The sequence below is a fragment of the Phacochoerus africanus genome, chromosome 1 (genome assembly GCF_016906955.1).
Source record: "Phacochoerus africanus isolate WHEZ1 chromosome 1, ROS_Pafr_v1, whole genome shotgun sequence".
Classification (NCBI taxonomy): domain Eukaryota; kingdom Metazoa; phylum Chordata; class Mammalia; order Artiodactyla; family Suidae; genus Phacochoerus; species Phacochoerus africanus.
The window spans coordinates 189,204,731-189,232,729 of record NC_062544.1 but is presented as its reverse complement, the minus strand read 5'-3'; the positions used below and the strand labels follow the sequence as shown (position 1 = coordinate 189,232,729).

Below are 27,999 nucleotides of genomic sequence, written 5' to 3'. Positions count from 1 at the left end.
TGAGTTGTGTCTGCAACCTACACCACAGCTCACAGCAACACCGGATCCTTAACCCACTGAGCAAGGCCAGGGATCAAACCTGTGTCCTTATGGATACTAGTCAGGTTCGTTTCCACTGAGCCACTACGGGAACTCCATGTGCCAGTATTTCCTTCTGAATGCTTTCTTGGTGCCAAGATGGTTTTAGGTGCCAAGGATCCAAAGTGAATAGAGGGTGAGATTACAGTGCATATAGGATATAGACATGTAGATAGAGGACACTGTGATAACAGTTTTGTTTTACTGGAGTATCTTCTAATAATTTGCTTGTAAAAGGTATGTAGACAATAAATTTGGAATCTTTGTAGGCCTAAAAATTGCCTTCTCAGACTGTTAAAATAATTATTTGTATATAAATTCTATATTGAAAATAATTTTTCTGGAGTTCCTGCTATAGCGCAACAGAATTGGAGGCATCTCTGCAGCTGTAAGACACAGGCTTGATCCTTAGCCTGGCACAGCGGGTTCAAGGATCCGTTGCTGCAGCTGTGGTATAGCTCGCAGTTGTGGCTCAGATCTGATCACTGGCCCAGGAACTCCTTATGCTATAGGTGGCCAAAAAGGAAAAAAGAAAATAATTTTTCTTAGGAAACTTGAAAGCAAGGACCATTATTTTTAAAGTTTAAGTGTTACCAAAGAAAAGGCTGATTTTTGTCTATTTATTATTCCTCTGGTGTAATTGGAATTTTTTATCTTTAGTTTTTTAGGTTTGCTTGTTGTCTTTTGTTTTTCTGGCATTTCATGAGGCTGTCTTGGTGTCATTGTGCAGGACTTTTTTTAGACTCTTTCAGCATGAAACGGTGTTCTTGTTTATGAAATTAAAGACGTTTTAACAGAAATTTTCTTCTTTTTTTTCTCTGTTCTCTTTTTCTGGAGCTCTTTTGTTAGATGTTGGTCTTTCTGGATTGATCCTTTATTTTAGCTTTTTACTCATTTTCTCTGTTATGATGTATATTTCCTTGCCTTTTTTTTTTTAACCCTTTTACACTTAAAAAATTTTTAGTTCATCCTTTGCATTTTCAATTTCTAAGAGCACTTTCTAATTCTTTTTACATAATATCCTATTTTTTTCTTATTTAACTGTTGCGATACCTGTTTTCGTTGTTGTTGTTGTTTTTTTTTTTTTGCTTTTTTAGGACTGCACCCATGGCACATGGAGGTTTCCAGGCTAGGGGTTGAATTGGAGCTGTAGCTGCTGGCCTATGCCACAGCCACAGCATTGCAGGATCCGAGCTGTATCTGTGACCCACACCACAGCTCATGGCAATGCCAGATCCTTAACCCACTGAGTGATGCCAGGGATTGAACCTGCATCCTCATGGATCCTAGTTAGATTCGTTTTTGCTGTGCCACAACGGGAACTCCTGATACTTATCAGTTTTTAACATTCTTTTTTTCTGTTTCCTGAATAATTTATTTTTCTTAGAAATTATCTTTGCCTTTTCATGCTACTGATTTTTCTGTTAAAAGAGCAATTTTCTCTTAAAATGCCTGATTTTCTGCTTATACTTAAGAGTGGATGACTGTGTCAATTAATCATCATGGGTGTCTTCCACTACTCTGAAGATAGGTCTGTGCAGACTTCTTTCCTTAGTAGAAAAGCCAATTAAAATTTTTGTATTTGCATGCGGGAATGGCAGTGGTGGTGACAGTGGAAAGATATATGTTTGGCAGGTTTAGAATTGAAGGTATGCAGGCTGGAACCTGGCCAATCAACAGCTGGTGAGTTGACAATTTCAGAATACAGAGGATTTTACTTCAGGGTACAGGTACCCACTCTAGAAGCCTAGCTTTTCCTTGGCAGTTCTGTGACAGAGAAGTGTCCTTTATTTCTAAGTCTGCCTGTTCTAGGTGGGAGAGGGGTAGGGTTATGACTGTTGAGTCTGTTTTCTAGACAGATCTGTAGATAATCCTTCAATTTTTAGCCCCACTTCTTACCTCTGCTTTCATGTCTCTAAATTTTGGGTCTGAATCCACTCTGATCTGTTTCTTCCTGTATTCTGGACTGTGACTTCTCTTTATTTTCTACATCAGTATGATCTCATCTTCTTTGGATCTTACAGAAATGCAGATGCTACCCTTCTCTCTCTTTCTTTGCTATGTGTGTGTTTTCTTTTTGTTTGATGTTGCTCTTTTATCCTCCAAGGTTTTTTTTGGGAAAAAAAAAAAATTTAAACCCACAGAAAAAATGGAAAGACTAAGCAATGACCCTTGTGTATGCTTCATGAGCTATCTATAGCAATTGTTAAGTACTCCTCTATATATTTATAAATTATTTTCTTACCATTTGAAAATAAGTTGAAGACATCATGACACTTTAGTCCCAAATACTCAGCATGTATTGCCTAAGAAGGAAATTGTCCTATGTAGTTGTAGTGCTATATCACGCCTAAGAAAGTTAGTATCAGGACAGTATCTAGAATATGCCCCATATTAGGATTCCCTCGGTAGTTTCCAAAATACCTTTTATAGCCCTTTCCCAGGATTTAATTAAGGATTACACATTGTATATGAATGTCTTGTGTTTTTCTTTAATATAAAAAAGTCTCCCTGCCCCCCCTTTTTAAGAGCTCAAGTCACTTATCTTATGGACTGTCCTACAGTTTAAATTTGTAGGTTTGTTTCAATTTTTTTTTTTTTTTGGTCTTTTTGCCATTTCTTGGGCCGCTCCCGCGGCATATGGAGGTTCCCAGGCTAGGGGTCGAATCAGAGCTGTAGCCGCCAGCCTACGCCAGAGCCACAGCAACTCGGGATCCGAGCCGCATCTGCGACCTAACACCACAACAGCTCATGGCAACGCCAGATCGTTAACCCACTGAGCAAGGGCAGGGATCGAACCCTCAACCTCTTGGTTCCTAGTCGGATTCGTTAACCGCTGCGCCACGATGGGAACTCCTCAATTTTTTTTGTTACTAACTGCAGTGGATTTTAGTAGGAGGGAGAAGCAATGGGTGTGCTTATACCATTGTCTTCAGTATTTATTGTTGTGTAAACATAATATACTACCTTAAAAAAAAATCCCTATTTTCCTCTTGTCAGCAGTTTTAATTTTTGTTTTTTTCTTGCTTTCATAAGCAAAACAGCAATAAATATTGTTGTGTATCTTTTTATTTTATTTTTTATTGTTATTTCCCCAATACCGTTTTTTTTCCCTACTGTACAGCATGGTGACTCAGTTACACATACATGTATACATGCTTTTTTCTCCCATTATGCTCTGTCATAAGTGACTAGACATAGTTCTCAGTGCTACACAGCAGGATCTCATTGCTAATCATTCCAAAAGCAATAGTTTGCATCCATTAACCCCAAGCTCCCAATCCATCCCACTCCTTCCCCCTCCCCCTTTGTGTATCTTTCTATATTTCTCTAGTAATTTTCTTTTAAAAAAAACCTAAGAGTACACTTGTTGGGTCAGTGAGATTGCTTTTAGATCAAGAACCTTATAAATGGGAGTGCTCTTATGGCTTAGCAGGTTAAGGATCCAGCATTGTCACTGCAGTGGCTCTGGTCGTTGTTGTGGCATGGGTTCTATCCCTGGCCTGGGAACTTCCACATGCCATGGTTATGGCCAGAAAAAGAAAAGAACCTTATAAATGATCAGTTTTCTCCAAAAATACCTAAATCAGATCAACCACATTATGGTTGATAAATTCATTATGAATTTATGCGAGAGAAAATTACTTGTTTAAAAATCCTCTGTTACCAGTTTTAGGAGGTATTTTTTAAAACTCAACTGTTTTCAAGGATTTTAAAAAATATGATTTCCAGTGATTGTTAGAAACTGATTCTAAAATTTAATAGCAGTCTAAAATAAAACTGTAGCCTGCGTATTTGCATGGTTATGAGCAGCTTAACTGCCTTCTTATATTCCAAAAGTACATAAAAAGTAAGAAAGTATGAAGTCCCCCTTCAGCCTCCTTTTCCCTTCAGTCCTTCTGTCTCCTCAGTTTGCTGGATATCCCTCCAGGTCCTTATCTGTGCTTTGTGGATGTACATAAAATAAATGTGTGCATGTGTGTTTAACACACAATTTTTTTACACACTGTAAATAAAGGTAGGTATTCTGCATTTCATTTTTATACTTAACAGTGTGTCTTCAGATCTTCCTATTGCACTCACTTGGGCTATTGTGTAGTGTTGGTACAACAGTATTGCTGCACTTTATCTTATATAACCATTTCCATTGCTGGATAGTTACTTCTAATATTTTAATTGTTACAGCATTGCAACTTTTCTTTCTGGGGTATCAAAATCTCAAAGCAGTTGTGAGATTGTGAAGTTTTTTATTTGATTGTTTTGCTGTTGTTTTTACAGCTTATATTGCAGAAAGTAGAAATACTGTTTTTCTGTAATAGAAATGCAGTCATTTTTCTCTCAACATGTTTTTCACATATGTGGTATGCATATGTATATATACATACATGTAGATAGGTATTTTATTTCATTTCATTATTAAAAATGTGCAGTCTCTTAAAAAAATCTTTCATGGGTAGATATTGTTATTTGAAATTTCTATATTTTACACTTTTAGATACTGAATTACATACAAATTCTTACTGAATAATGAGGGAGGAAAATTTATATGCTGCTTTAAAGTGATAAAAACAAAACAATCTAACAAAGTAAACATTAAAAAAAATAGCATTTCCTCTCTGATTCTTTTTTTTTTTTTTTTTGGTCTTTTTAGGGATGCACCTGTGGCATATGGAAGTTCCCAGGCTAGGGCTCGAATAGGAGCTATAGCTGCTGGCTTACACCACAGCCACAGCAACTTGGGATCCGAGCTGTGTCTGTGACCTACATGACAGCTCATGGCAATGCCAGATCCTTAACTCACTGAGCAGAGCCAGGAATCAAGCCCTCGTCCTCATGGATACTAGTTGAGCCATGAAGGGACTCCTCCTCTCTGATTCTAAGGTTAATACCTGCATAGAAAAAACAAAAACTTTGAAAAAGAAAATCATTCCCAAATTTACCTCTAAGTAAAATTACTCACCTTTAACATTTTGGCGACTCTTCTTCCAGGTGTGTGTGTGTGTGTGTGTGTATGTATATCTATATCAAATATAATCAGATACAGTTTTATGAGTATGCATTATTATGTGTATATATATACAGTGCATTTTTCTCTCAATATGTTTTTCAACGTATGTGGTATACATAGTATATATACATACATGTAGATATTTGTATGTAATTATATAAGTGGATTATATTCTGCATGTTATATAGTTTTTTCATTCAACAGTGGGTCATGAAGACATTCTCATGGCATTGAATAAATATTTACATTAGCCTTTTTTTTTTTTTTTTACATTAGCCTTTTAATGTCTGTATACCATATCTCTCTGTAGATATACTTGATTGATTCTGTTAAGTCAAATGGCAGCAGTGGTCTCAAATGGGCTTTGGTTCTAGAGAGTAGTCTGGGCCAGAGACACAGAGTAATCTTCTTTTGAGGGTACTAAGGAGTGGTTGAGAGTTAAGTGGCTTTTCTGGACAAATTTGGTTTCCTCTGTTGACTCTTTGTGTCAGTAGGGAGAACTTCCAGTAATAGGACTGGAATGGGTTCCTTTATGGAGTGTGGGGTTTGAGGTGTGAGGAGACAGGATTGGCCAAGGCTTTAAAATTAAAGGAAATTAACGAATGCTGGGATGGAATTGACAGAGAAGATAATAGAAACAGTTGAGGGCATCTGGTTCAGGTCAGCAGAGCTGCTAGCAGAAAATAGAGAGCCATATCAGAGTTGGCTGCTGATCTATCTGCCCTCATGGATTGGGCATTCATTAGAAGAGACTGTCTGAAATGGTACTTGCCATTGTGGAACTTAAACATTATTTGTTCTTGATCTCACAACTTAGAGTACAATGCAGGTGGTGAGGAAGTTACTATTTAGTTTTCTTACTTCCTTTTTTTTTTTTTTCTTTTTTAAGAAAAAACATTGGGTTTGTACTTTTTTTTTCCTTGTAATGAGAACTTTTAAGATTTGCTCTTTTAGCAACTTTCAAATATACAGAACAGTGTTATTACCTATAGTCACTATGCTGAGGATTACATTCACATGACTTAATTTATCTTAAGACCGGAAGTTTGTATTTTTTTTTTTTTTAGTCTCTTTGCCTTTTCTAGGACCGCTTCCTTCGCATATGGAGATTCCCAGGCTAGGGGTCGAATCGGAGCTGTAGCCGCCAGCCTATACCAGAGCCACAGCAAGGGAGGATCCGAGCCGTATCTGCAACCTACACCACAGCTCACGGCAACGCCGGATCCCCAATCTACTGAGCAAGGCCAGGGATTGAACCTGAAACCTCATGGTCCCTAGTCAGATTCGTTAACCACTGCGCCACCAAGGGAACTCCCCAGTTTGTACTTCTATGTTCTACTTCCTTATCGAGCACTCTCAGGCACCTTAGCTATCAGCCAATCTTTTTTTAAAAAGATGTTTATGTTTTTGTTTAAAGAGTGTGGTCTGTCCTTATTAGAGTACCTACCTTCCTCTCTTCCCTTCTCTTCTTTTTTTTTTTTTTTTTAAAAACGATCACCGACTGAGAAAAGTGCAAAGGCATTATTATTGCAGAGTAACCCAAATTAACAAGCTATCAGGGTATAGGAAAACACCCTGAATGCCAAAATATGAGTCAGAAAACTAAGTTATCTAATCATTGGTGCAAGGCTTTATTCAAAACATCCTTTTGTGGAGTGTATAGAAAAATAGGGTTTTCTGGGGAGGCTTATTAATATTTTGTTGTATAGTATATCAAAAGTAGAGTTAAACTAGTATCACCACACTGTCTCTGCATTTTCACTCTACTTTGCTAGGGCCTATACCAGAGTTGTTTTTTCCTCTCTCTCACAAACATACTCTGACTCTTTGTGATGGGCTTATATGTTACATATAAGGCATGAAGTATGCCTTAAAATAACATAGCATTCGGTAACTTAATAAACTTACCGAATGAAGGCACTCTCATAGATATTGGATATATGAAGATAAATAACACATGGTTCTCATCCTTAAATTACTGTTTATAAAACTGAGACGCAAGTATATGCTGGAAGTATATGGAGTTTATGGAAGATAACAGACAAAAAGGAGGGGGAACATTTAGTTCTACTATGAGGTATAGGTGTGCTTGAAAAAGCTTAGCAGGTAATTTTTGAGAGGAAGTTGTTCTGTGCCTAGTGGTAATGGGCTGGGGGTTGGGGTAGAGGATGCTCAGTCCAGTCCAGAGCATTGCTGGGCCATAGAGGCCTAGGACATTATGACATTGCAGATAGCTTCATGTGGCTAATGTGAAGGGTAGATATAGAGGAGTGGGAAGAGTTGATGCTAGAGAAGTAGTAGGGGAGTTTGAATGTTTTAATAAAAATCAAGGAAATACTATCTGATAAGTCAGAGGAGACAGTATTCCAAGCAGGGAGTTTGGCTTGGAGCTACTAAAGTCATCTAGCTGGACATGTTGCAGGTTCAAAGTCTTAAACTAAATGATTCAAAATGAAAATGAAATTGAGGAGGATAAAGGTGTAGAAACAGTAAGATGTAACTGAGTTTGTTTGTGTTTTAAAAGAGAGAGGAATTAGGATGATTTCCAGATAATCTCTTTGGGGGCTTTTTAGAAGATGCCAGTGGTCATTTGAGGAGAAGCTAGCTTAAGAAGGAATAATAATGAGTTTGGTATTGAATATGTTGAGTTTGAGTTGGTAAGAGACATCCAGAAGGATGTTTTCTGTAAGTGTTTGAATCTGGAGAATAATAGTTTGTCATCAAGGATTGAGAGTCTGCTGGATTGACTTCTTTGAAACTATGGGAGTGTGATAATCTGGGAATTGAAGAAAAAAAGTGTTGAGGGCAAAGGATGAACAGTTTGGGGGTGGGCTAGAAAGAAGAGCTGGTAAAAGAGATTGAGAGAGAATGGTCTAAAAAGAATCCACTGAATTTGTTAGAGGGTATTGGTGATTTCTGCAGATGGGATTTTAGTGATGTGCTAGAAATAAAAGCCAGATTGCGGAATAATTTTTTTTGTCTTGTCTTTTTAGGGTTGCACCCGCGGCATATGGAGGTTCCCAGGCTAGGGGTCTAATCGGAGCTGTAGCCGCCAGCCTACACCTGAGCCACCGCAACCAACACCAGATCCCAGCCTCGTCTGCAACCTACACCACACCTCATGACAACGCTGGATCCTTAACCCACTGAGCGAGGCCAGGGATCAAACCCTCGTCCTCGTGGGTGCTAGTTGGGTTCATTAACCACTGAGCCACAATGGGAACTCCCAGAATAATTTTTGTATTAATTATATTTATGCACTGAATTATGTATTTTATTAAAATTAAGATGTGCTTAAACAGTACAGATAAATTTAGAGAGTTAATTCATGTACCTGCTATGCAATTTTTTTAACCTTTTATTTTGAAATAATTGTAGACCCTGGAGTTCCTGTCGTGGCGCAGATCGGATCCTGAGTTGCTGTGGCTCTGGCATAGGCTGGTGGCTACAGCTCTGATTAGACCCCTAGCCTGGGAACCTCCATATGCTGCAGGAGCAGCCCTAGAAAAGGAAAAATAAAATAAAATAAAATAAAAATTGTAGACCCTGGAAGGTATAGAAATAGTACAGGGAGGTCCTCCTGTATAGCCTTCACTCAGCTTCCTCTAGTTACTTGTTCTGTTTAACAAAGGTCCTGAACTAGTAAAAAATACTGTTTTGGGATAGATTATGGAACTGTGCTGGTGGTGTGAATCTGGCTTCTGTACCCTCACGTGTACCTGGAATTTTTATTTTCGTAGGAGCCTTTCTCCTTCCACTGGGGGCCAGGACAGATGGAAAGCTTTCTTGTGACTTCTCAGAGTTTCTGAGTGGAGCTTTTCCAGCTCCTTTTCACGTTGAGAAGCCCTTTTGAGAATCTTGGCTCAAAATGGGTCTTTCAGGTTTCTCCTGCAGTAGGCTCAAAATCAGGTCTTCTGTCTATCTCTGTGGCTAGCTCCCATAGGTTGCCTTGATGTCGGCAAGAGAACTTACATCTTTGAGTTTCCTCCTCTCTGGCATCAGGGAATATCCCTTTCCCCCTTTTGAGTTCAGTTATGTAGCACCTGTGGTATGTGGCAGTTCCTAGGTCAGGGGTTGAATTGGAGCTGTAGCCGCTGGCCTTTGCCACAGCCACGGCAATGCCAGATACGAGCTGCGTCTGCAACCTACACCACAACTCATGGCCACGCTGGATCCTCGACCCACTGATTGGGCCAGGGACCGAACCTGCATTGTCATGGATATTAGTTGGATTCGTTTGCCCTGAGCCACGACAGGAACTCCTCAGTTATATATTCTAATTTTCATCTTGATCTTGCATTGCAGTGAGTGTATTTGGGCACATGGATGTATTAATCCAATCTGCCTTGTTGCTTGAATCCAAAGTCTAATAAATTATTTCTTAATTTTATTCTCTGTATTATCCATGAAAAGCATTTGAGGTTGGATTATATTACTCTCGTGGTAGTCTACATGTCTCCCTTTGCCCTGTTCCCTATCTATCCCACCCAGTTTGCCTTCGCAGTTACAATCAATTACTAGTCTCATATATCCCAGAGACAGACCATAGACTAGTTTTTTCTTTAACAGCAGTTTTAAACTTTAGTGTTTATAATTTAATCTTGTAACCTATATTCAGGGTTTTTCCATCTGTTTGATAAATAACAATTGTATTTTCTTCTCTTGAGAGCTTTTGAAGGAGAATGTTATGCTAATTTTGTTATGTATGTTTTTATATATGTGAATGGACTACCTATGTATTAACTTTTGTTCATTTTAGAAATCCCTCAAAATGTGACAGAAAATGACAAAATAGTATAAACTTGATTTAAATGGTTTAAATTACTATGTGAGATATTAAAATAATGGAACAATAATCCTAATTTGGGGGAGGTAGTGAAATGATATTTTAAGACACTGGAATTTTATGAAACACAATGAGGATATCCTTAAAAATTATCCTAATTATTAACTAGTACCTGCTATTGTTTGCATATGTGCAAATAATTGCTTAAAGAAGTGATGGGGGGGGTCTGTCAAAGATGAAGCCCTCTCTTTTAGGTTTCTTAGCCACAGTATATACCATTGAATGCCTAACTGCAGCTTGGTGAAATTCAGTGACATGGAAGCAAGAAATGGAAGCCTATGACCTGATATGTTTTCTTCCTTAGATCAACCTCTCTACTTCTCCTACACCTGCACAGTTAATAAGCCGTTCCCAGGCTTCCAGTTCTACCAGTGGCAGTATTACCCAACAGACTATGTTACTAGGGAGTACCTCCCCTACCCTAACGGCAAGCCAAGCTCAAATGTATCTCCGAGCTCAAATGGTAAGATATGAGCTACCAGATTTTTTGAGTGTTTAGAGACTTGAGAGAAATCAAAATGTTTCTTGATTTGATGCAATAGGAGGCATTTTTAATATTTAAAGAGTGTTTAACATTTTTTGTGTGTGCTTAGCTCTTGTACATTTATGCCATGAAAATTTTTACTTTTAATTGATAGGCCTTCTTGGTATATCTAATAGTGATTAGCAACATTGGGAAGCTAACAGATTCTGTAACACAGAAGTGATTTTTTTTTTTTTTTGGCTGCACCAGCGACATATGGAAGTCCCTGGGCCATGGGTTGAATCTGAACTACAGCTGTGGCAATGCCAGATCCTTAACCCACCTCACTGGGTTAGGGATCAGATTTGCACCTCTGTAGTGACTCCAGATGCTGCAGAGACAGTGCTGGATCCTTAACCTGCTTGCCACAGTGGGAACTCTGAGTGATTGTTTTTTAATATCAAATTTCATTGATTTCAAACCCCTTTCATATTTTAACATCTGAAACTGAGATGCATTTTATAATTGATGGCATCCTACAGTTATAATTGGTACTTAGAGTGATACATAAAGTTATAGTGTATTTTTGAGCTCTTAGATTTGATGAAATTGTTAAACGTTAAAAACTTGGTTGTTAATTATAAATAAGAATTTATATTGTGGGATCTTCTGAAATCTGGATTGGAGTTCCTGATAAGTTTTAGCTTTGGTTATTTGCACATTAAAATCTTCAAGGTGATTTGTGTTCTTATGCTCACTTTGATCTTTTGTTAATATAGGAATGTTAATTTGGCTATTCTGTATTTGAGTACTTACTGATTTCCTAATATACCTGTTGAACTTCTTTAAGAAATGTAGAAATCGGTTGACATTTACTTTATTTGTTGTCTTTGCAAATAGCTAGAAAGAGCTTTGTCCCTGATACGTATTTATATTCTTTTTTGTGCAGTGAACTGAATATATATCTGGATCCCCAATTTTCCACTAAAATTGCAAAGGAATTTTTCCATAATATTTCTTTTCTTTTTTTGTTTTTTTGCTTTTTAGGATCCCACCTGCAGGATATGGACGTTTAAGGGCTAGGGGTTAAATCGTAGCTGCAGCTGCCGGCCTACACCATAGCCACAGCAACCAGATCCAGCCTGAGCCTGTGACCTACACCACAGCTCACAGCAACACCTTAACCCACTGAGTAGGGCCAGGGATTGAACCTGCATCGTCTTGGATACTAGTCAGGTTCATTACCACTGAGCCATAATGGGAAGTCCTTCCATCATATTTCTAACAGGAAACAGTGGTATGACTCACATTTTATGTACAGATTATTCAGTAGATATTACTATATTTCTGTTTCCCCCCCCCCCATGAGAGCTTATTTAATTATTAATGTGCTTCAAAAATAGGCTGAACCATTCGAAATAGTTGCTGTTGGATTGTTTTTGACTTCTAAAACTGGCAGTTTCATATGGTTCGTGCAAAGTAGAACATCTTTTTAGTTTTAGTGCTTTCAGCTGTTTGTAATGGAAATTACCTTGTGAAAGTTATACTTTGTTGTTTAATTCATTTAAATTTAGTATATAAAGAACTGAAGTTTAAAAGATCCCTTAATAATTTTAATTTGAGCAGAAATGGTTTTTGAGGAACTGAATAACTCGATACAATTTTGAGATAGAGGTAATTACTGGTTCTTTGAAATAACTGTTATAATTTACTAAGTTGGATTGGGTAATCTTTGAGTAGATTGTGTTGTCTTTTTAAATTAATGGCATTCTGTTTCAGTTTTGAAAAAAACATATGAAAAGGGTTGGTGATAAGTAAATAAATTGAATATGTCTTTTTTTTTGGTTGTGAAGCTTATTTGCAGGCTGCTTTGTTAAATTTTGACATGTGGTGGCATTTACACTTAGAATGAATATTTTTTTACAAATAGTTTAAAAGTCAAGAGCAACCTAGGTTTGTATTACAGGTCCTGTGTAGCCGAGTGAAATATTATAGTATTATTTGTGATATAATTATCCTTTGGGGTAAAGAGGACAGAAAAGACTTTTTGGTGTTTCTTTTCATGTTTTTCACTAAAATTTAATTTGCATTCAAGAGCAATGACTATGGTTGCCCATTATAACTTCCATTTTAGGAATCCTGCCACAGTAGTTTTGAGTTGGGAAAAGCTTAAGTATAATAGCTTATTCCGGGAAAAATTTGGCATGAGTATTTCATATTGCCAAAACACATTTTCTTTTTTGAGCACTGATTTATTTTTCTACTCATCAAAATCATGAGCTGTTTCAAAAATGTTTATGGTTTTTTTCTCTATTATCAGAAACTTCTCTTTGTCATGTAAAAACCTTTTGCTTAGGAGCAGTCCTAAACTGCATTGTCTTTCTGTCACAAATTTCAGTCTTTCCTGCCTGCTATACATTGTGTGTGGGACATGTTCTTCTGTCTTAGGGTATTTTTTTGGTTTTTCTGTCTGTACAGCTGATTTTCACACCCGCTACCACTGTGGCTGCTGTACAGTCTGACATTCCTGTTGTCTCGTCGTCATCGTCATCTTCCTGTCAGTCTGCAGCTACTCAGGTGAGCTTGTCTAGCTTCATTATGTGGTACTTAAGGTCTGGATCTTCAGGTTAAAGATAAACGTATATTTATGTTTAAGTTACTGATGGTTTCAGTGCTCTTTGTCACACATTTCAGATTGACAATGCAATGAGAACTTAAAGTTTTTTGGTTTTGTAGAAATTATAATACCATTAAACATGAATATTTAGGTTATTTGACATTAGTGAAAGTTAATATGTTTTTGCTGTGACGCATGCTTAGTTTTATTATAAAGCAGATTTATTTCTTTTATTATGTGAGATATATCCTTTTCTTTAGATTCCTTTGCAAGCAGTTATGTAATGATCAAATCAAGGTGATTTTAAGTTCAAAAATTAGTTGGGTAAATTTTAAATTTAAAAAATTGGGTAGGATATTAATCAATTTCTTGTTTGTACTTTGGGTACTTCATGTGGAAAAAGTGAACCTTAACTTTCTTCTTACACCGTTTGCAAAAATAAGCTAGAAGTAGAATGTAGATTTAAAGATAAAAGCCAAAACTATAAAAATCTGGAGAAGAAAACATAAGGGATATCTTTACAACTCTAGGGTAGGCAGAGCTTACTCAGGACACAAAAAGCATTAATCGTAAAAGAAAATAATGATAAATTGGACTTTATCAAAATTAAAAACTATTCTCCAAAGACATTGCTATAAAAGCGAAGAGGCAAGCCACACATTAAGGGAAAGTGTTCATAATACATATATTTGACAAAGGACTTGTATCCAGAATATACAAAATAGGTTTACAACTCAGTACTAAGATCATGAACAATACAGTTAAAAATGGGCAAAAGATTTGAACACTTCACAGATAGATATATAAAAGGCCAAAAAACACATGAAAAAATGCTCAGCATCATTAATCTTTATAGAAATGTAAATCAGAACCATAATGAATATCACTACACACTCATTAGAATGGCTAAAATGAAGGAGACTGAAAATATCACATTTTGGCAAGAATGTGGAGTAACCATACTCTCATATATTGCTGGTAAAAGCTAAAATAGTACAACCATTTTGAAAAATATTTTTCTTATAAAGTTAAACATATACTTAACATGTGATTCAGCAATTCTACTTTGAGAGACTTGAAAACATTTGTTCACATAAAGATGTTTCAATGAATGGTTGTAGCAGCTCTATTCAGAATAGCCCCATACTGGAAATAACCACTGTCCTTTAACTGGTGAATGGATAAACGTATTGTGGAATATTACTCAAAAATAAAGAAAAACAAACTACTAATGCATCTCAGGAATATAATAATTAGTAAAAGAAGGCAGACATTAGAGCGTACATACTCTGTGACTCCATTTATATGAAATTCCAGAATAGGCAGAACTACTCTATAGTGAAAAAGAAATTGGATTTGTGGTACCTGGGGCAGAAGATGGGGATGATTGACTGGGAAGCGGTGTGGGTGATGGAAATGTTCTCTATTTTGATTGGGGTGGTGGTAACATGCTGTATACATATATCAAAATTCATCAAACTAGTTTCATTCATTGTATTATATGTAAGTTACACTTTAGTAAAGTTAATAAAAGTGAATTGAGTAAATTTTAAAACAGTTGAGTAGACTATTAAATTGTGTGATACCATTTTGGTATTTTTCTATAGTTAATGATTCGAATTGCACATAGCAGAAATTGTTATATCTCAAGGTCATCCTTGGCTTCATATTTTTAATTTAATAAACTTAGTCATCTGGTAAAAAATAAAAAATGAGATAGCAATAATATTCTTTGATATTTTCACAAAGTTCTTTTTTTATTTAATAATAAAGGCCATTTTTTTGTATATCAGCATATAAAGATGGTGATCAGTTAAACTCTGGTTTTTCCCTAATGTGCTCTGTGAGCCTCTGCAGTTCTTTAACTTTTTTGGACTTTAGTTTCCACATCTACAAAATAAGACCTTTGTCTTCGTTATTGTTTAAGTTTTCTTCAGCTCTAAATTTTAAATGTCTCTTTGTGGAATGAATTTGTTGATGTGTAATGATCTTCTTTGTGTTGTTGCTGTTGTTTTGACTGTACCTGCAGCTTGTGGAAGTTCCCGGGCCAAGGATTAAATCCACGCCACAGCAGTGACAAGATTGGATCCCTAACCTGCTGTGCCACAGGGGAACTTCCATGATCTTTTTTTTTTTTTTTGGTTTTGCTTTGTTTTGGTTTTATAAAAAAACCTGATGGAGCTGTACCATTATCAACTTTCAGAATTAAAAAAAAAAAATTATATTTGACTTTGTTCCGTCTAAGTTTTTAATTGGTTTACAAGATACATTCAGTAAAACAAGATAAAAACATACAAGTAAAAGCACAAATAAGGATAGTAAAGTGGCATGGAGCTAGGAGTGAGGTTGCCATTCAGATTACATTCATAAAGTCATGCATGAGCTTAAGTTCAATTTCTATTGCAGTCATTTATGAGTTGTATAACTTTAGATAAGTTATTAAACATCTCTAATAGCCATTCATGCTTACAGGATAAGTTGAAGAGTGAATAATATATGTTTAGTGTCTAGAACTTTGTAGGTACTCATTAGTAATTTTTTTGCAAAGGAGCGAATAGGAAGACCTGAATTTATTTTATTTTATTTTATTTGTCTTTTTGCCATTTCTTGGGCCGCTCCTGCGGCATATGGAGGCTCCCAGGCTAGGGGTCGAATCGGAGCTGTAGCCACTGGCTGTAGCCACAGGCCTACGCCAGAGCCACAGCAACGCGGGATCTGAGCAGTGTCTGCAACCTACACCACAGCTCACGGCAACGCTGGATCCTTAACCCACTGAGCAAGGGCAGGGATCGAACCCGAAACCTCATGGTTCTTGGTGGGATTTGTTAACCACTGCGCCACAACGGGAACTCCAATTTTTTTTTTTTTTTTTTAGGAAGACCTGAATTTATTTTCAGACTTCAGCAACAATTGCTGTGTCACTTCCCTGTTGATTAAATTTTTTTTTTTTCTTTTTAGGGCCGCACCTGTGGCATATGGAAGTTTCCAGGCTAGGGGTCTAATAGGATCTGTTGCTGCTGGCCTACGTCAGAGCCACAGCAATGCCAGATCTGAGCTGCATCTGCGACCTACACCACAGCTTATGGCAATGCCAGATCTTTAACCCAGTGAGCAAGGCCAGGGATCAAACCTGCAACCTCATGGTTCCTAGTTGGATTTGTTTCCACTGCACCATGATGGGAACTCTCAACTCCTTTACCCGATGAGCAGGGCTAGGGATCAAACCTACATCCTCATGGATACTAGTTGGATTTGTTACTGCTGAGCCACAACAGGAACTCTCACCACTTGGTTAATTTTGGACAGTGTCATAGCATAGCATGCTATGTAAGTTTGGACTCTGGAGCCAGACTCTCTGGGCTCAAATGCATGTTCTTTCACCTCCTTGTTGTAGATCCTTAAACTCTTACCTGAATTTCAACAGTATAAAATAAGTATTATATAAAACACATATAAATAAAAAATAATTATGACCCTTTGTAGGGTTCTAATGGGGATTAAATTGGTTAATGAAAAACAGAACAGTGTCTGTTAATGTAGTTAGCACTCACTAAATGTTATGCTAAGCCTCAATTTCTTCAATGTAAACTGGAAGTAATAGTTCAGAGTTGTTAAAAGGAATAATTGAGACAGTAAGCATAAAGCAAAAAGCATAGTGCCTGGCACATAAGCTATCACATGCTACTAATTACTGTTTTTGTTAGGCACTCTCTAAAGATGAGTCACGAATTTGGTTCTTAGCTTTCATGTAGCTAGTAATGAAGAGAGAAACACAACCATTTAAAGGGTTTGCAGTTTCCAAGGTAAAAATAAACCAGTTATTAGGAAAGTACAACTGTTAAGCTCTCTAGAGCACAGTCTGTTTTGTGGGTTCTCAAGAAGGAGATATCTTAACATTGTCTTTTTTTTTTTTTCTGCTTCTTTTTCTTCTTCTTCTTCTGCCCAGTGGCAAATAGAGTTCCCAGGCCAAGGATCAGGTCTGAGCTGCAGTTGCGACCTGTGCTGCAGCTGCGGCAAGGTCAGATCCTTAACCCACTGTGCCAGGCGGGGATCAGACCTACATCCCAGAACTCCAAAGATGCCACTGATCTGCTTGTAACACAGCGGGAACTTCTTAACATTGTCTTTAATAGCATCTTTAATGTGACCATAGTCAAGGTCATTTGTAGAAGTGGCTCTTTGGCGTCCAGTTGGATGTGTACAAGCATGTGGCTCTTGCATAATCTGACTTAATTCAAGGATAGACCTTGAGGAACTAGAGGGTTGGATTGACCTTTAAGAACATCTTTACAAATGTTTTTCTTTGCTGTGCTTTAGAAATGGCAATGAGGCTGACAGCGGTAGGTGATGCTAAGATTTTATTTTATTTTTATTTTTTATTTTAAATATTTCAGTGGTAACTTTCCTGAGATTCAGAGCTGTTAGCATTGGAAAATTTGTGCTCCACTTTGTTGATTTTTAAACTTACATTTGCAGGTTTTAAAGCAATTTAATGTTTGTAATTGAGAAATACCAAAATCGAAGTTTTATTTTTATTTTTTTTTGTCTTTTTGCTGTTTCTTGGGCCGCTCCCGCGGCATATGGCAATTCCCAGGCTAGGGGTCCAATCGGAGCTGTAGCCACTGGCCTACACCAGAGCCACAGCAACGCGGGATCCGAGCCGCGTCTGCAACCTACACCACAGCTCACGGCAACGCCAGATCGTTAACCCACTGAGCAAGGGCAGGGACCGAACCCGCAACCTTATGGTTCCTAGTCGGATTCGTTAACCACTGCGCCATGACGGGAACTCCCAAAATCGAAGTTTTAATACTCTTTGCCAAAGTCAGTATAACTAAGTTAATTTTTCCTCAGTATTAAAATTTTTAAAAGTTCCTGTCGTGGCTCAGTGGTTAATGAACCTGACTAACATCCATGAGGATGCAGGTTTGATCCCTGGCCTTGACCAGTGGGTTAAAGAACCGGTGTTGCCGTGAGCTGTGGTGTAGGTTGCAGATGTGGCTCAGATCCTGTGATGCTGTGGCTTTGGCTGTGGAGTAGGGCAGCAGGTACAGCTCTGATTAGACCCCTAGCCTGGGAATCTCTATGTGCTGTGGGTGCAGCCCTAAAAAGCAAAAAAAAAAAATTAGCATACTGTCAAAAAATGGGAAATTTGGAATATCTTACCCTTGTTTACTATTTTAAATGCTCTATCTCTTCTCCATACTGTGGAGGGGCCGGGGGTGTGGAATCTGACTTTCAGAAAGGTATTTAAGACTAAAAGTTATGTTAGAGAAAAGTAAGAAATCAGTGCTATCTGGGAAATGCTGTTATAATTGAGGAGGAAACAGCCATTTAAAAGCTAGAAACTGAGTTCTGTCAGCAGTGTGACATCAGCTCTTTCCTTAGATGCAAAGAAGAGATGCTACAGTAATTTATGCATTGTTAGATCCAAATTAAATAATTGGCGTGAGAGTATTTGGGTAGTCCACTATACAGATGCAAGGTGTGAAATTGGCAAAAATACTTCATGTGAAACCTAGGAATTTTCAAATGTCAGAAAGTTACCACAAATTGATCATAGGAAAAGTTCAGGTTAAATTAAAGTTGGGGGCGTTCTTGTTGGGGCTCAGTGGGTTAAGAACCCACTGTAGTGTCCCGGAGGATATGTGTTCGATTCCTGACATCACTCAGTGGGTTAAGGATCTGGCCTTGTTGCAAGCTGTAGCATAGGATGCAGTGCGGCTCAGATCCAGTGTTGCTGTGGCTGTGGTGGAGGCCTCAGCTGTGGCTCCTATTCAACCCTCAGCCCAGGAACTTCCATATGCTGTGGATGCAGCCATAAAAAGAAAAAAAAAGAAAGATGGGAGTTTGATGCTATAATATTTTTTATCTTAGAAGGGGTGGGCTCTTTTTAAAAGCAAAGTTCTGTCAAGGAAATCTGAATGTGTGCTCTTTCTATTAACAGCTAAATTAGCTGTGTATATACTTCAGGAGTATAGTTTACATGTTTGAAATTTATTGTATTTATGCCAAGATGACCATAGATGGTCAAGCCATAGTCTAAAATTTATTCATATAGATACTATATATACATAATACATTTTCTTTACACATACATTTTCTTTCAGAATTCTAGAAAACAAAAGGAAAATTAGGAGAAAAAAGTGTATTCTATAGAAATGGACCACTGCAGTTTTAAGAGTTCATTGTGTAGGAGTTCCCATCGTGGCTCAGAGGAAATGAATCCGACTAGGAGCCATGAGGTAGTGGATTCGATCCCTGGCCTTGCACAGTGGGTTAAGGGTCTTGCATTGCCATGAGCCGTGGTGTAGGTCCCAGAAGTGGCTCAGATCCTGTGTTGCTGTGGCCTAGGCTGGCAGCTGTAGCTCTGATTTGACCCCTAGCCTGGGAACCTCCATATGCTGCGGGTGTAGCCCTATAAAGCAAAAAAAAAAAAAAAAAAAGGAGTTCATTGTGTCAAGTCTTCATTTACTGTGTGAATATGCTTTTCATTTGAAGAAAATTTTCAAGTTTTTAAAATTATAATTCAGCCTTTGATTATCATTGTTATGTGTTCCACTTTATACATCATTTATGGCAGGTGTTAAATTTTATGCTGTTTTTCCCTTGCTTCCTGAGAGATTTTAGTATGCTTCTACCAGACATTTGTTGATACTTTTTGGCTAAACATGAACAGATTTTAACATTAGCTTAAGGAACCATAAATAGAAGATACTTAACACCACCACCAACAAAAATCTATGTAATACATATTTCAGATTCAGATATGGGAGAATACCTCAGACTTAAATTGTTTCTGTTAAATCTGTAACCAGAACTGTGAGGAATGTCAGAGATAAGAGCCTGCCAGTTAGTCTCAGTATTTTATAGACATAGACATTAGTAATTCTAAAATGCACTAGGGTTTCGTCAATGGTATAGGCCAGTATGATCCAGATTCTATGGGAAAGGCATAGAGGGGAGGATAAATTATTTCCCACCAGGGACTTTGGGGAAGTCACGTTAGGAGAATGAGTGGGATTTTTACTGGTCTTGAGCAGTGGGCTTGAGTGTTGGGCTTCAGGAGACAGTGTTGAAGTATGGTACCTTTTAGCAAGGGAAATTTGAGTAGGGGCTCTAAATGAAGGAAGTACAAGGTATATTTGGAGAAGGGTGAGCAGACCAGTTTGGCTGGAATATGAGTACTGTGGACTGGAGTAGTGAAAAATGGGGCTCAAAGCACTTTGGGCCTAGACTGTGGAGGGGTTTGAGTGGCAGATTGAGAAATCTGGATTTTGGCATATTTTATTTTTTGCATTAAATTTCAATAATACAGCAGTAATTAGTCCATTTATATTGCTATGAAATATTTGACAAAAATCAGATAAGATACTCCATATGGTCTCACTTAGAAAATTCTTTCAATAGCTTAGAATAGAACTGATTAAAACCTCAACTGCCCTGAAGTAAACATTTCTTTAGCATCTGCTCTTGGCTGAATACTGCATTGGCACTTAGAAAGAGAAAGCATCAGTTAATGATACAGTTGTAGAGACAGAATACACATGAAACTGAAGAACATTCATTAAGCAGCAATATATTTGTCAGTTTAGAATCTCTTTTGCCTCAGTTTCCCCTCCATGACCAGTGCTAGCATAAATGTATTTGGTGCATTCATTTCAGAGTCATTTTCTGCCTTGCTGTTTGAAAATGTTATAAATCTGAAGTTAGAGCAATTGGGATGATCCTTGACACCATCTGGACTGGCAGTGTGTTTAGAATAGCCCCAGTGTAGACAGGAATCATCAGACAAACTATTTTAAAGCCATGTACAATCTTTTCACTTCATGAGGTCTTGTTCTTAAAGGCAACTGAATGTCTCATAACTACAACAACAAAATCTCACTAACTCTTTAAAGTTAGTTAATGGCAAATGTTTTTCATAATTATCATAATGGGGTAGGTGATTTCGTTAATTAGTTTTCTTAGAAGATTAGTGTTCCCTTATAATCTCCACACAGCTAGTAATTTTTTGTTATCTCTTTCCAGTTTTTATTAAGATAGCAATATTGTATCCACACTCTAATTGTGTGTAATAGTTTGCCACAAGTTTATGTAGTACTTGTAACTTTAAATGTTTTGCAATCCTGGCCTGGAGAACTCAGAGTGAAGTTGAAGGAATTGCTCATTCTTTCCTCCACACCACTTCTGCAACTTTGCTCAGGTTTTCCTTTTTGCTGGAATGCTTCTCCTTTTTTTGCTTCCCTTTGACTATCTCTGACCTGATAACTTTAAAATTCAGTATGTTGCAGAGTATGTTGCTTATATTCATAGTTCATTTGCAATGTATATACTGTTTTCATTTAGTTTTTAATGATTCTTTTCCTTGATGTCTTTTTAAAAATTGCCACTTAATGTTTAAGATATGATTACTTAGAATAATAACTCCCTTTTCCTTTAGGATTAAATCAGTTGTTTCAAGTGCTTGGAGCTTTATGTTTGAAAAGCATAATAAAAATGTGTTGTCATTGTTGTTATAATGGTAGTGATTACCACATCAATTAATACCATCTGTTTCATCCTTATTTTTTGTTATGTGGTTCTTAGGTTCAGAATTTAACGTTACGCAGCCAGAAGTTGGGTGTATTATCTAGCTCACAGAATGGTCCGCCAAAAAGCACTAATCAAACTCAATCATTGACAATTTGTCATAACAAAACAACAGTGACCAGTTCTAAAATCAGCCAACGAGATCCTTCTCCAGAAAGTAATAAGAAAGGAGAAAGTCCAAGTCTGGAATCACGAAGCACAGCTGTCACTCGAACATCAAGTATTCACCAGTTAATAGCACCAGGTGGGATAAAGCTTTTGTTGAAAATAGTTGCATTATTCATTATTAATTTTCTTAGCAGCCAGAGCAAAACAAAAGATGTCCATTACTTGAACATTATTTTAAAACACTTTAAAATGTGAATTTTATAAGTTAACAAAAGAATATCCCAATAATATAGCTTGAAAAAAAGAAATTGAAAGAGTCCAACAGCTAAAACAAATTATAATAGTAAAATAGATTTTGTTTGGGTCAGTTGACATTTGATTAACATCTTCATTATGTACTGGTCTCCTGTTAGATCCATAAAGCCTTTTAGCTTTAAAAAAAAAAGATTTGCCTGTGGTTTATTTAATATACTATAGTGGAACAAAAGAGCTTTTTTTAAAAAGAAAAAAAAACTTCTTTAAAGTTGTCATTAGTAGCAGGAATTTATCACTTTCCAAAAATAAGGATTATGCAAAATTATTTTCCTTACCATGTTGCTTTTTTTCCATCTTTGATTTCATCTCTGAGAGGAAGATATCATGGAGTCAACTAAGTTTTCATTCTCATCAACTGTTGAATCCCATGTATGCTTCCTTTGCCATCTACAGATAATCTTGCTTCATTGTTCTCATGCTGAAAATGTGGGGGCCATGAAAAAAAGTGAATTTCCTTACCATTTCTTCTGTTCATCTAAGAATTTGTCAGTTTTGAGCTTTCTTCACTTCTAAGAAGATAAAGTTATTACCTGCTTTCTTCTTTAAAGTTAGCACTGTTTCTTGTGACATTGGTAGCATCTTTTTTACTGGCTCCTGACCTTATTTTTACAACATTTTCTGTCTCCCTCATGCTGGATCCTTTCCTTTGCTTTTCAAGTATACTCAGATCTCTCCTATTTTTAGCTTATGTCTACCTGTGTTTTTATACCAATTTAACTATTGTTTATTGAAAGTAGGTGTATGTGTGATTGTCATGCACTGGACTAGACACCTCACATATGTTACCTTAAAAAAAAGTCTTTCAGAGTTCCTGTCGTGTCACAGCGGGAACAAATCTGACTAGGAACCATGAGGTTGCAGATTCGATCCCTGGCCTAGCTCAGTGGGTTAGGAATCCGGCATTGCCATGAGCTGTGGTGTAGGTCGCAGATGCTGCTCAGTTCCAGCGTTGCTGTGGCTCTGGCATAGGCTGGCAACTGTAACTCCGATTAGACTCCTAGCCTGGGAACCTCCATATGCCTCGAGTATGGCCCTAAAAAGACAAAAGACAAAAAAAAAGTCTTTCTATGCTTTTCTAATTATGCAGTACTTTTTTTTTTTTTTTTTTGGCTTTCTAGGGCCACACCTGCAGCATATGGGAGTTCCCAGGCTGGGGTTGGAATTAGAACTGCAGCTGCTAGCCTATACTACAGCCACAGCAACTCTGGATCCTTAACCCACTGAGTGAGGCCAGGCAGGAATTGAATCTGCTTCCTCATGGATACTGTTTGGGTTTGTAACCTGCTGAGCCACAACAGGAACTCTTGCATTACTTTTTAAAGATTCATTTTACATTGCTGAAGGTTGCTTTTTTCCCATCCAAACCTGTTTCTCTTTTCATGTTCCCTCTGTGCAAATATTTTTGTTTGTTTTGTTTTTTTTTGTTTGTTTTTTTGTCTTTTTTGCCATTTCTTGGGCCACTCCTGAGGCATATGGAGGTTCCCAGGCTAGGGGTCCAATCAGAGCTGTAGCCACAGCAACACGGGATCCGAGCCGAGTCTGCAACCTACACCACAACTCATGGCAATGCCAGATCCTTAACCCACTGAGCAAGGCCAGGGATCGAACCCACAACCTCATGGTTCCTAGTCGGATTCATTAACCACTGAGCACGACGGGAACTCCATCTGTGCAGATATTGACAACATTCTCTTTCTCTGTGTGTCTTTTCTAGGGCCACACCACGGCATATGGAGGTTTCCAGGCTAGGTGTCTAATCAGAGCTGCAGCTGCCAGCCTACGCCACAGCCACAGCAACACCAGATCTGAGCAGCTTCTGAGACCTACACCACAACTCAAGGCAATGCCGGATCCTTAACCCACTAAGCGAGGCCAGGGATTGAACTGGCGACCTCATGGTTCCTAGTTGGATTCGTTAACCACTGAGCCACTACGGGAACTCCCCAATATTCTCTCTATCACCTAATATCAAGATCTTGGAATTGATTCCCCTAGTTAGAAATCTCTCCTCACTCTGAACTTGTACGGCATTTTCATGCTTCCGTATGGTACTTTTTCTTTTGTAGTTATTCATATACTTACTGATCTTAGCTTTTCTATTAGACGGTAAGTAAGCTCTTTGAGGGTAAGGTAGTAATATCAAGCACTTATATGTCACGTCCTTTACATTTATTAAATCTTTTAATCCTTTTTCATTCTTTTATCTTGACATCACCAAGTTGTGCCTTATATGTACTTATATCTGTAATAGGTGGACAGTAAATATTTGTTGGATTAATAGTTGATATATTTTTCCATCTGAATTTTGGAAGTTATAATTTTTTTTCATTTGTACTAATTAAATATTACAGTTTTAGAGTTCTTAAATCTGAATCTTAGATAAGTGCAGGCTTTGTTATAATGTATAAATTAGTAAATCCATTCATAGTATGGTTAGATGTGAATTCGTTTTTATAAACATCTTTGTGCACCACAAGAGAACTCCTATTACAAGATATTGAGTATAATTCCCTGTGCTATATAGTAGGTTCTTGTTGGTTATCTATTTTATATATAGTAGTATATATATTGTTTAACCCAGCCTCCTAATTTATCCTCCCTGCTTCTCCTTCGGTAACCATGAATTATTTTCTAAGTCTGTGGCTCTATTTCCATTTTTGTGCTGTATTGTCCAAAATATTCTCAGCCTCAAACCCACCTCTGGGCAGTGTTGATGGGAGGAGTCAGTGCGAAGGAGCAGTGACCCATTGTGCTTGGAATTATTGCTCAGAGGACAATTTCTGGTGATTTCTATTGTTTTGATAGATTATACTGGAGGATAGCTTAATTCCCTTCCAAAGAGAAAGACAGGAACTCTTTCAAGTTTAGTTCAAACAAAGGGATCTGCCTTTAAATTTTCAGTCCTTCTGAACTCCCAGTATCTAGTTCTAAGTTGACACTTATTCTTCCACCTTTCATTGATAGTGTGATAATATCTGTACAGTTGCCTTTCTCTGATAGCCAATATTTTATGTAGATGTGGAGGAGACTAGTAAGCCAGTAAGCTAAAACCATCAAAGAATCTCAGGGCAATTGCAATTCCAGGTTTAGATCTTACATGTATTAGCCAGACTCTAGTTTTCTTTTTTTTGTTTGTTTGTTTGTTTGTTGTTGTTGTTGTTGCTATTTCTTGGGCCGCTCCCGCGGCATATGGAGGTTCCCAGGCTAGGGGTTGAATTGGAGCTGTAGCCACCGGCCTACGCCAGAGCCACAGCAACTCGGGATCCGAGCCGCGTCTACAACCTACACCACAACTCATGGCAATGCCAGATCCTTAACACACTGAGCAAGGCCAGGGACCGAACCCGCAACCTCACGGTTCCTAGTCGGATTCGTTAACCACTGCGCCACGACGGGAACTCCAGACTCTAGTTTTCTGCTGTGTTGTTGATTAGAAGTAAAGCTAAATGGAATACCCCAAGCCACATAAACCTTTGCAGCTACCAAACTTAAAAATTTGTTCAAGCCTTACACTGCAGTTATTTAAAGCAATTTGTATCTTCTGGCAAGGCAGCAGTTACGTTTTTCCGCCCTTTTAGTTTTTCTGCTCTTGGTGGGGAGTTAGGCTGAAGCTAAGATTTTTTTTTTTTTTTTAAGATTCTTGAATTGGTAATTTGTCCTTTAATTAGAAAAATACTTACTCTTGCAGGTCACTTTCAAATATCTATATCTATATCTACTTGTGTTCTAAGGTGTGTAGTCTAATAATTATTATAATGGACATTTTTATTATTTCCTTACATGTATTTCTAGGGCGCTAAAATCATTTGGTTTTCTTCATCATTTCTTCTGGAGGTTTGAATTTCCACTTGATATTTAATAATCCTATTTTTAATGTATAAAATAAAGGTAAACTTTAACCAATTATCTGGAAATTATCATGAATTATATTAGAGCTCAAGTTTTTTTACAGTACTTTTCAGAGCTTTTGTGGAATTAATCTAGTTGGGAGAAATATGTACCATTTTTTGCAGACATTAATTCAATATGTAGTGAAAAGCCTGATAAGTCTGCTTTGGCTGAAATAAAAAAGTCCCATAGATTGGGTAGCTTAAACAATAGAAATTTATTTTCTCACTGTTCTGGAGCATAGAAAGCCCAGGGTCAAGAACTGGCAGTGTTTGGTTTTTGGTTTTTGGTGAGAGCTCTCTTCCTGGCTTACAGATGGCTGCCTTCTTATATGTCCTCACATGGTCTTTCATATGAGTGTGAGAAAAGAAGATAGTGAGCTCTCTAGTGTCTGTTCTTATGAGGCCACTAATCCTGGCTCTTGGTGTCAGTTCTTATGAGGGCACTAGTCCTTGGGTCTCACCCTTCTGCCCTCATTTAATCTTAATTACTTCCTTAGAAGACCTGTTACCACAGTTCCCGTTGTGGCTCAGTGGTTAATGAATCCGACTAGGAACCATGAGGTTTCAGGTTCAATCCCTGGCCTTGCTCAGCCAGTTAAGGATCCGGCATTGCTGTGAGCTGCGGTGTAGGTTGCAGACGTGGCTCGGATTCTGATCCCAAGTTGCTGTGGCTCTGGTGTAGGCTGGTGGCTACAGCTCTGATTCGACCCCTAGCCTGGGAACTTCCATATGCCGTGGGAGTGGCGCAAGAAATGGCAAAAAGACAAAAAAAAAAAAAAAAAAGTCTTGTTACCAAATACAGACACATTAAGAGTTAGGGCTTCAACATATTAATTTTGGGGGACACAAACATTCAGACCACAATCAGAACCCAGATTCAGCTAGGACTATGATTCTTTTACACCCATTGCTGCCGCTTAATAGCCAGGTGATGGAGGCAAGTCACTTACAATACCTTCTCTGTCTCATGACGTTGTAGTAACTACTGAATGAAATAATAAATTTAATAATTTACAATGATATATTTAATTTGTTACAGTAGTTAAAGTAAAAGGTTCTATGTGGGAGATGATGCCAGTCCTTAATTCTCTAATTAGAAGGCCATCCTAACAATAAAATATTTGTTAAAATCAGAGAACTTAACATCTTATTGCCCAGAACACTAGGACTTTTCTTATACAGACATATTGTTTTGATATCCTTACAATTATTCTAGAGTATATGTGCTTATTAGTTGGACTTATGGACTAATGTAAAATATGTAGACTCACATTGATTTCTGATCAAAGGAAAAATTAATTTTGGTGAAAGGATAGACTATTACTCTATTGAATTATCAGCTCTAGAATATAAACAAAGGTTGCTTACTTGCCAGAACACAGAGAGACTTTTTAGTCCTGTGAATATAATCTCCACTGTATTTCAGTAATATGGTAAATTTTAATTATAACTTAGAAGATTGAATTAAAGTGGGCTTTTGCTATTATGCTTGCAAAACCTCTGTTTCCTTATTTATAAAAGGGGACTAGGAATACCTACTCCACAAGCATTTTGTGAGTACAAAAGAGAGAGATGTGAGAACATCTTAAGCTCCTTATTAAAAATCTCAGATTTTATTGAATATAGTATAGAGTATTTATCAACACATTTATAAAATGTTGACATAAAACTTTCAGCCTAAGTTTGAAATGCTAGTCTAGTTATGTGAAAATTATTTTGTTAGATGAAATGTTAGATCTAATTTCCACTTCATTTTGACCCACTTTGTGGGTATTGAACCTTCTAAAAGCCTCTTTCTTGAGATGTTAATCAGATGTTAATTTCCTTAAAGGATCTCCAGAATTTTAAATAATAACCAACCAAAAGCAAAAAGTTAAAAAAAAAGTTGTCAAAAGTTTTTATATAAGGTCTTTGTCACAAATGTGTTGAATGTAAAAACGTATGTAAAGTGTTAGTCTGAGATTAAGAAAAAATTTTTGCCCGTCTTTAGATATGTATTAAATGTGGAAGTGTTACATGACATTAATATTAAGTAATCTTTTCAGTTTATCTTCTAGTGAACCCAGTTTCCATTCTTAGATA

General features: G+C 37.3%; 1 protein-coding gene across 13 annotated transcripts in view; it reads left to right on the top strand.

Moving 5' to 3' along the window:
• PHC3 (polyhomeotic homolog 3) overlaps positions 1-27,999 on the top strand; it is an 84,623-nt gene that overhangs the window by 18,282 nt on the left and 38,342 nt on the right. For 7 of the 13 annotated variants that reach the window (XR_007135764.1, XM_047786247.1, XM_047786257.1 and 4 more), the window contains exons 5-7: positions 10,237-10,395; positions 12,874-12,972; positions 21,602-21,848. Coding sequence is in view for 12 of the 13 variants with exons in the window: in XM_047786247.1 (XP_047642203.1) it covers positions 10,237-10,395; positions 12,874-12,972; positions 21,602-21,848 (505 nt within the window). In the remaining variant the exon portion in view is untranslated. The remainder of the gene's footprint in view (positions 1-10,236; positions 10,396-12,873; positions 12,973-21,601; positions 21,849-27,999) is intronic. The other 6 variants (XM_047786298.1, XM_047786288.1, XM_047786335.1 and 3 more) reach the window with 3 other exon arrangements.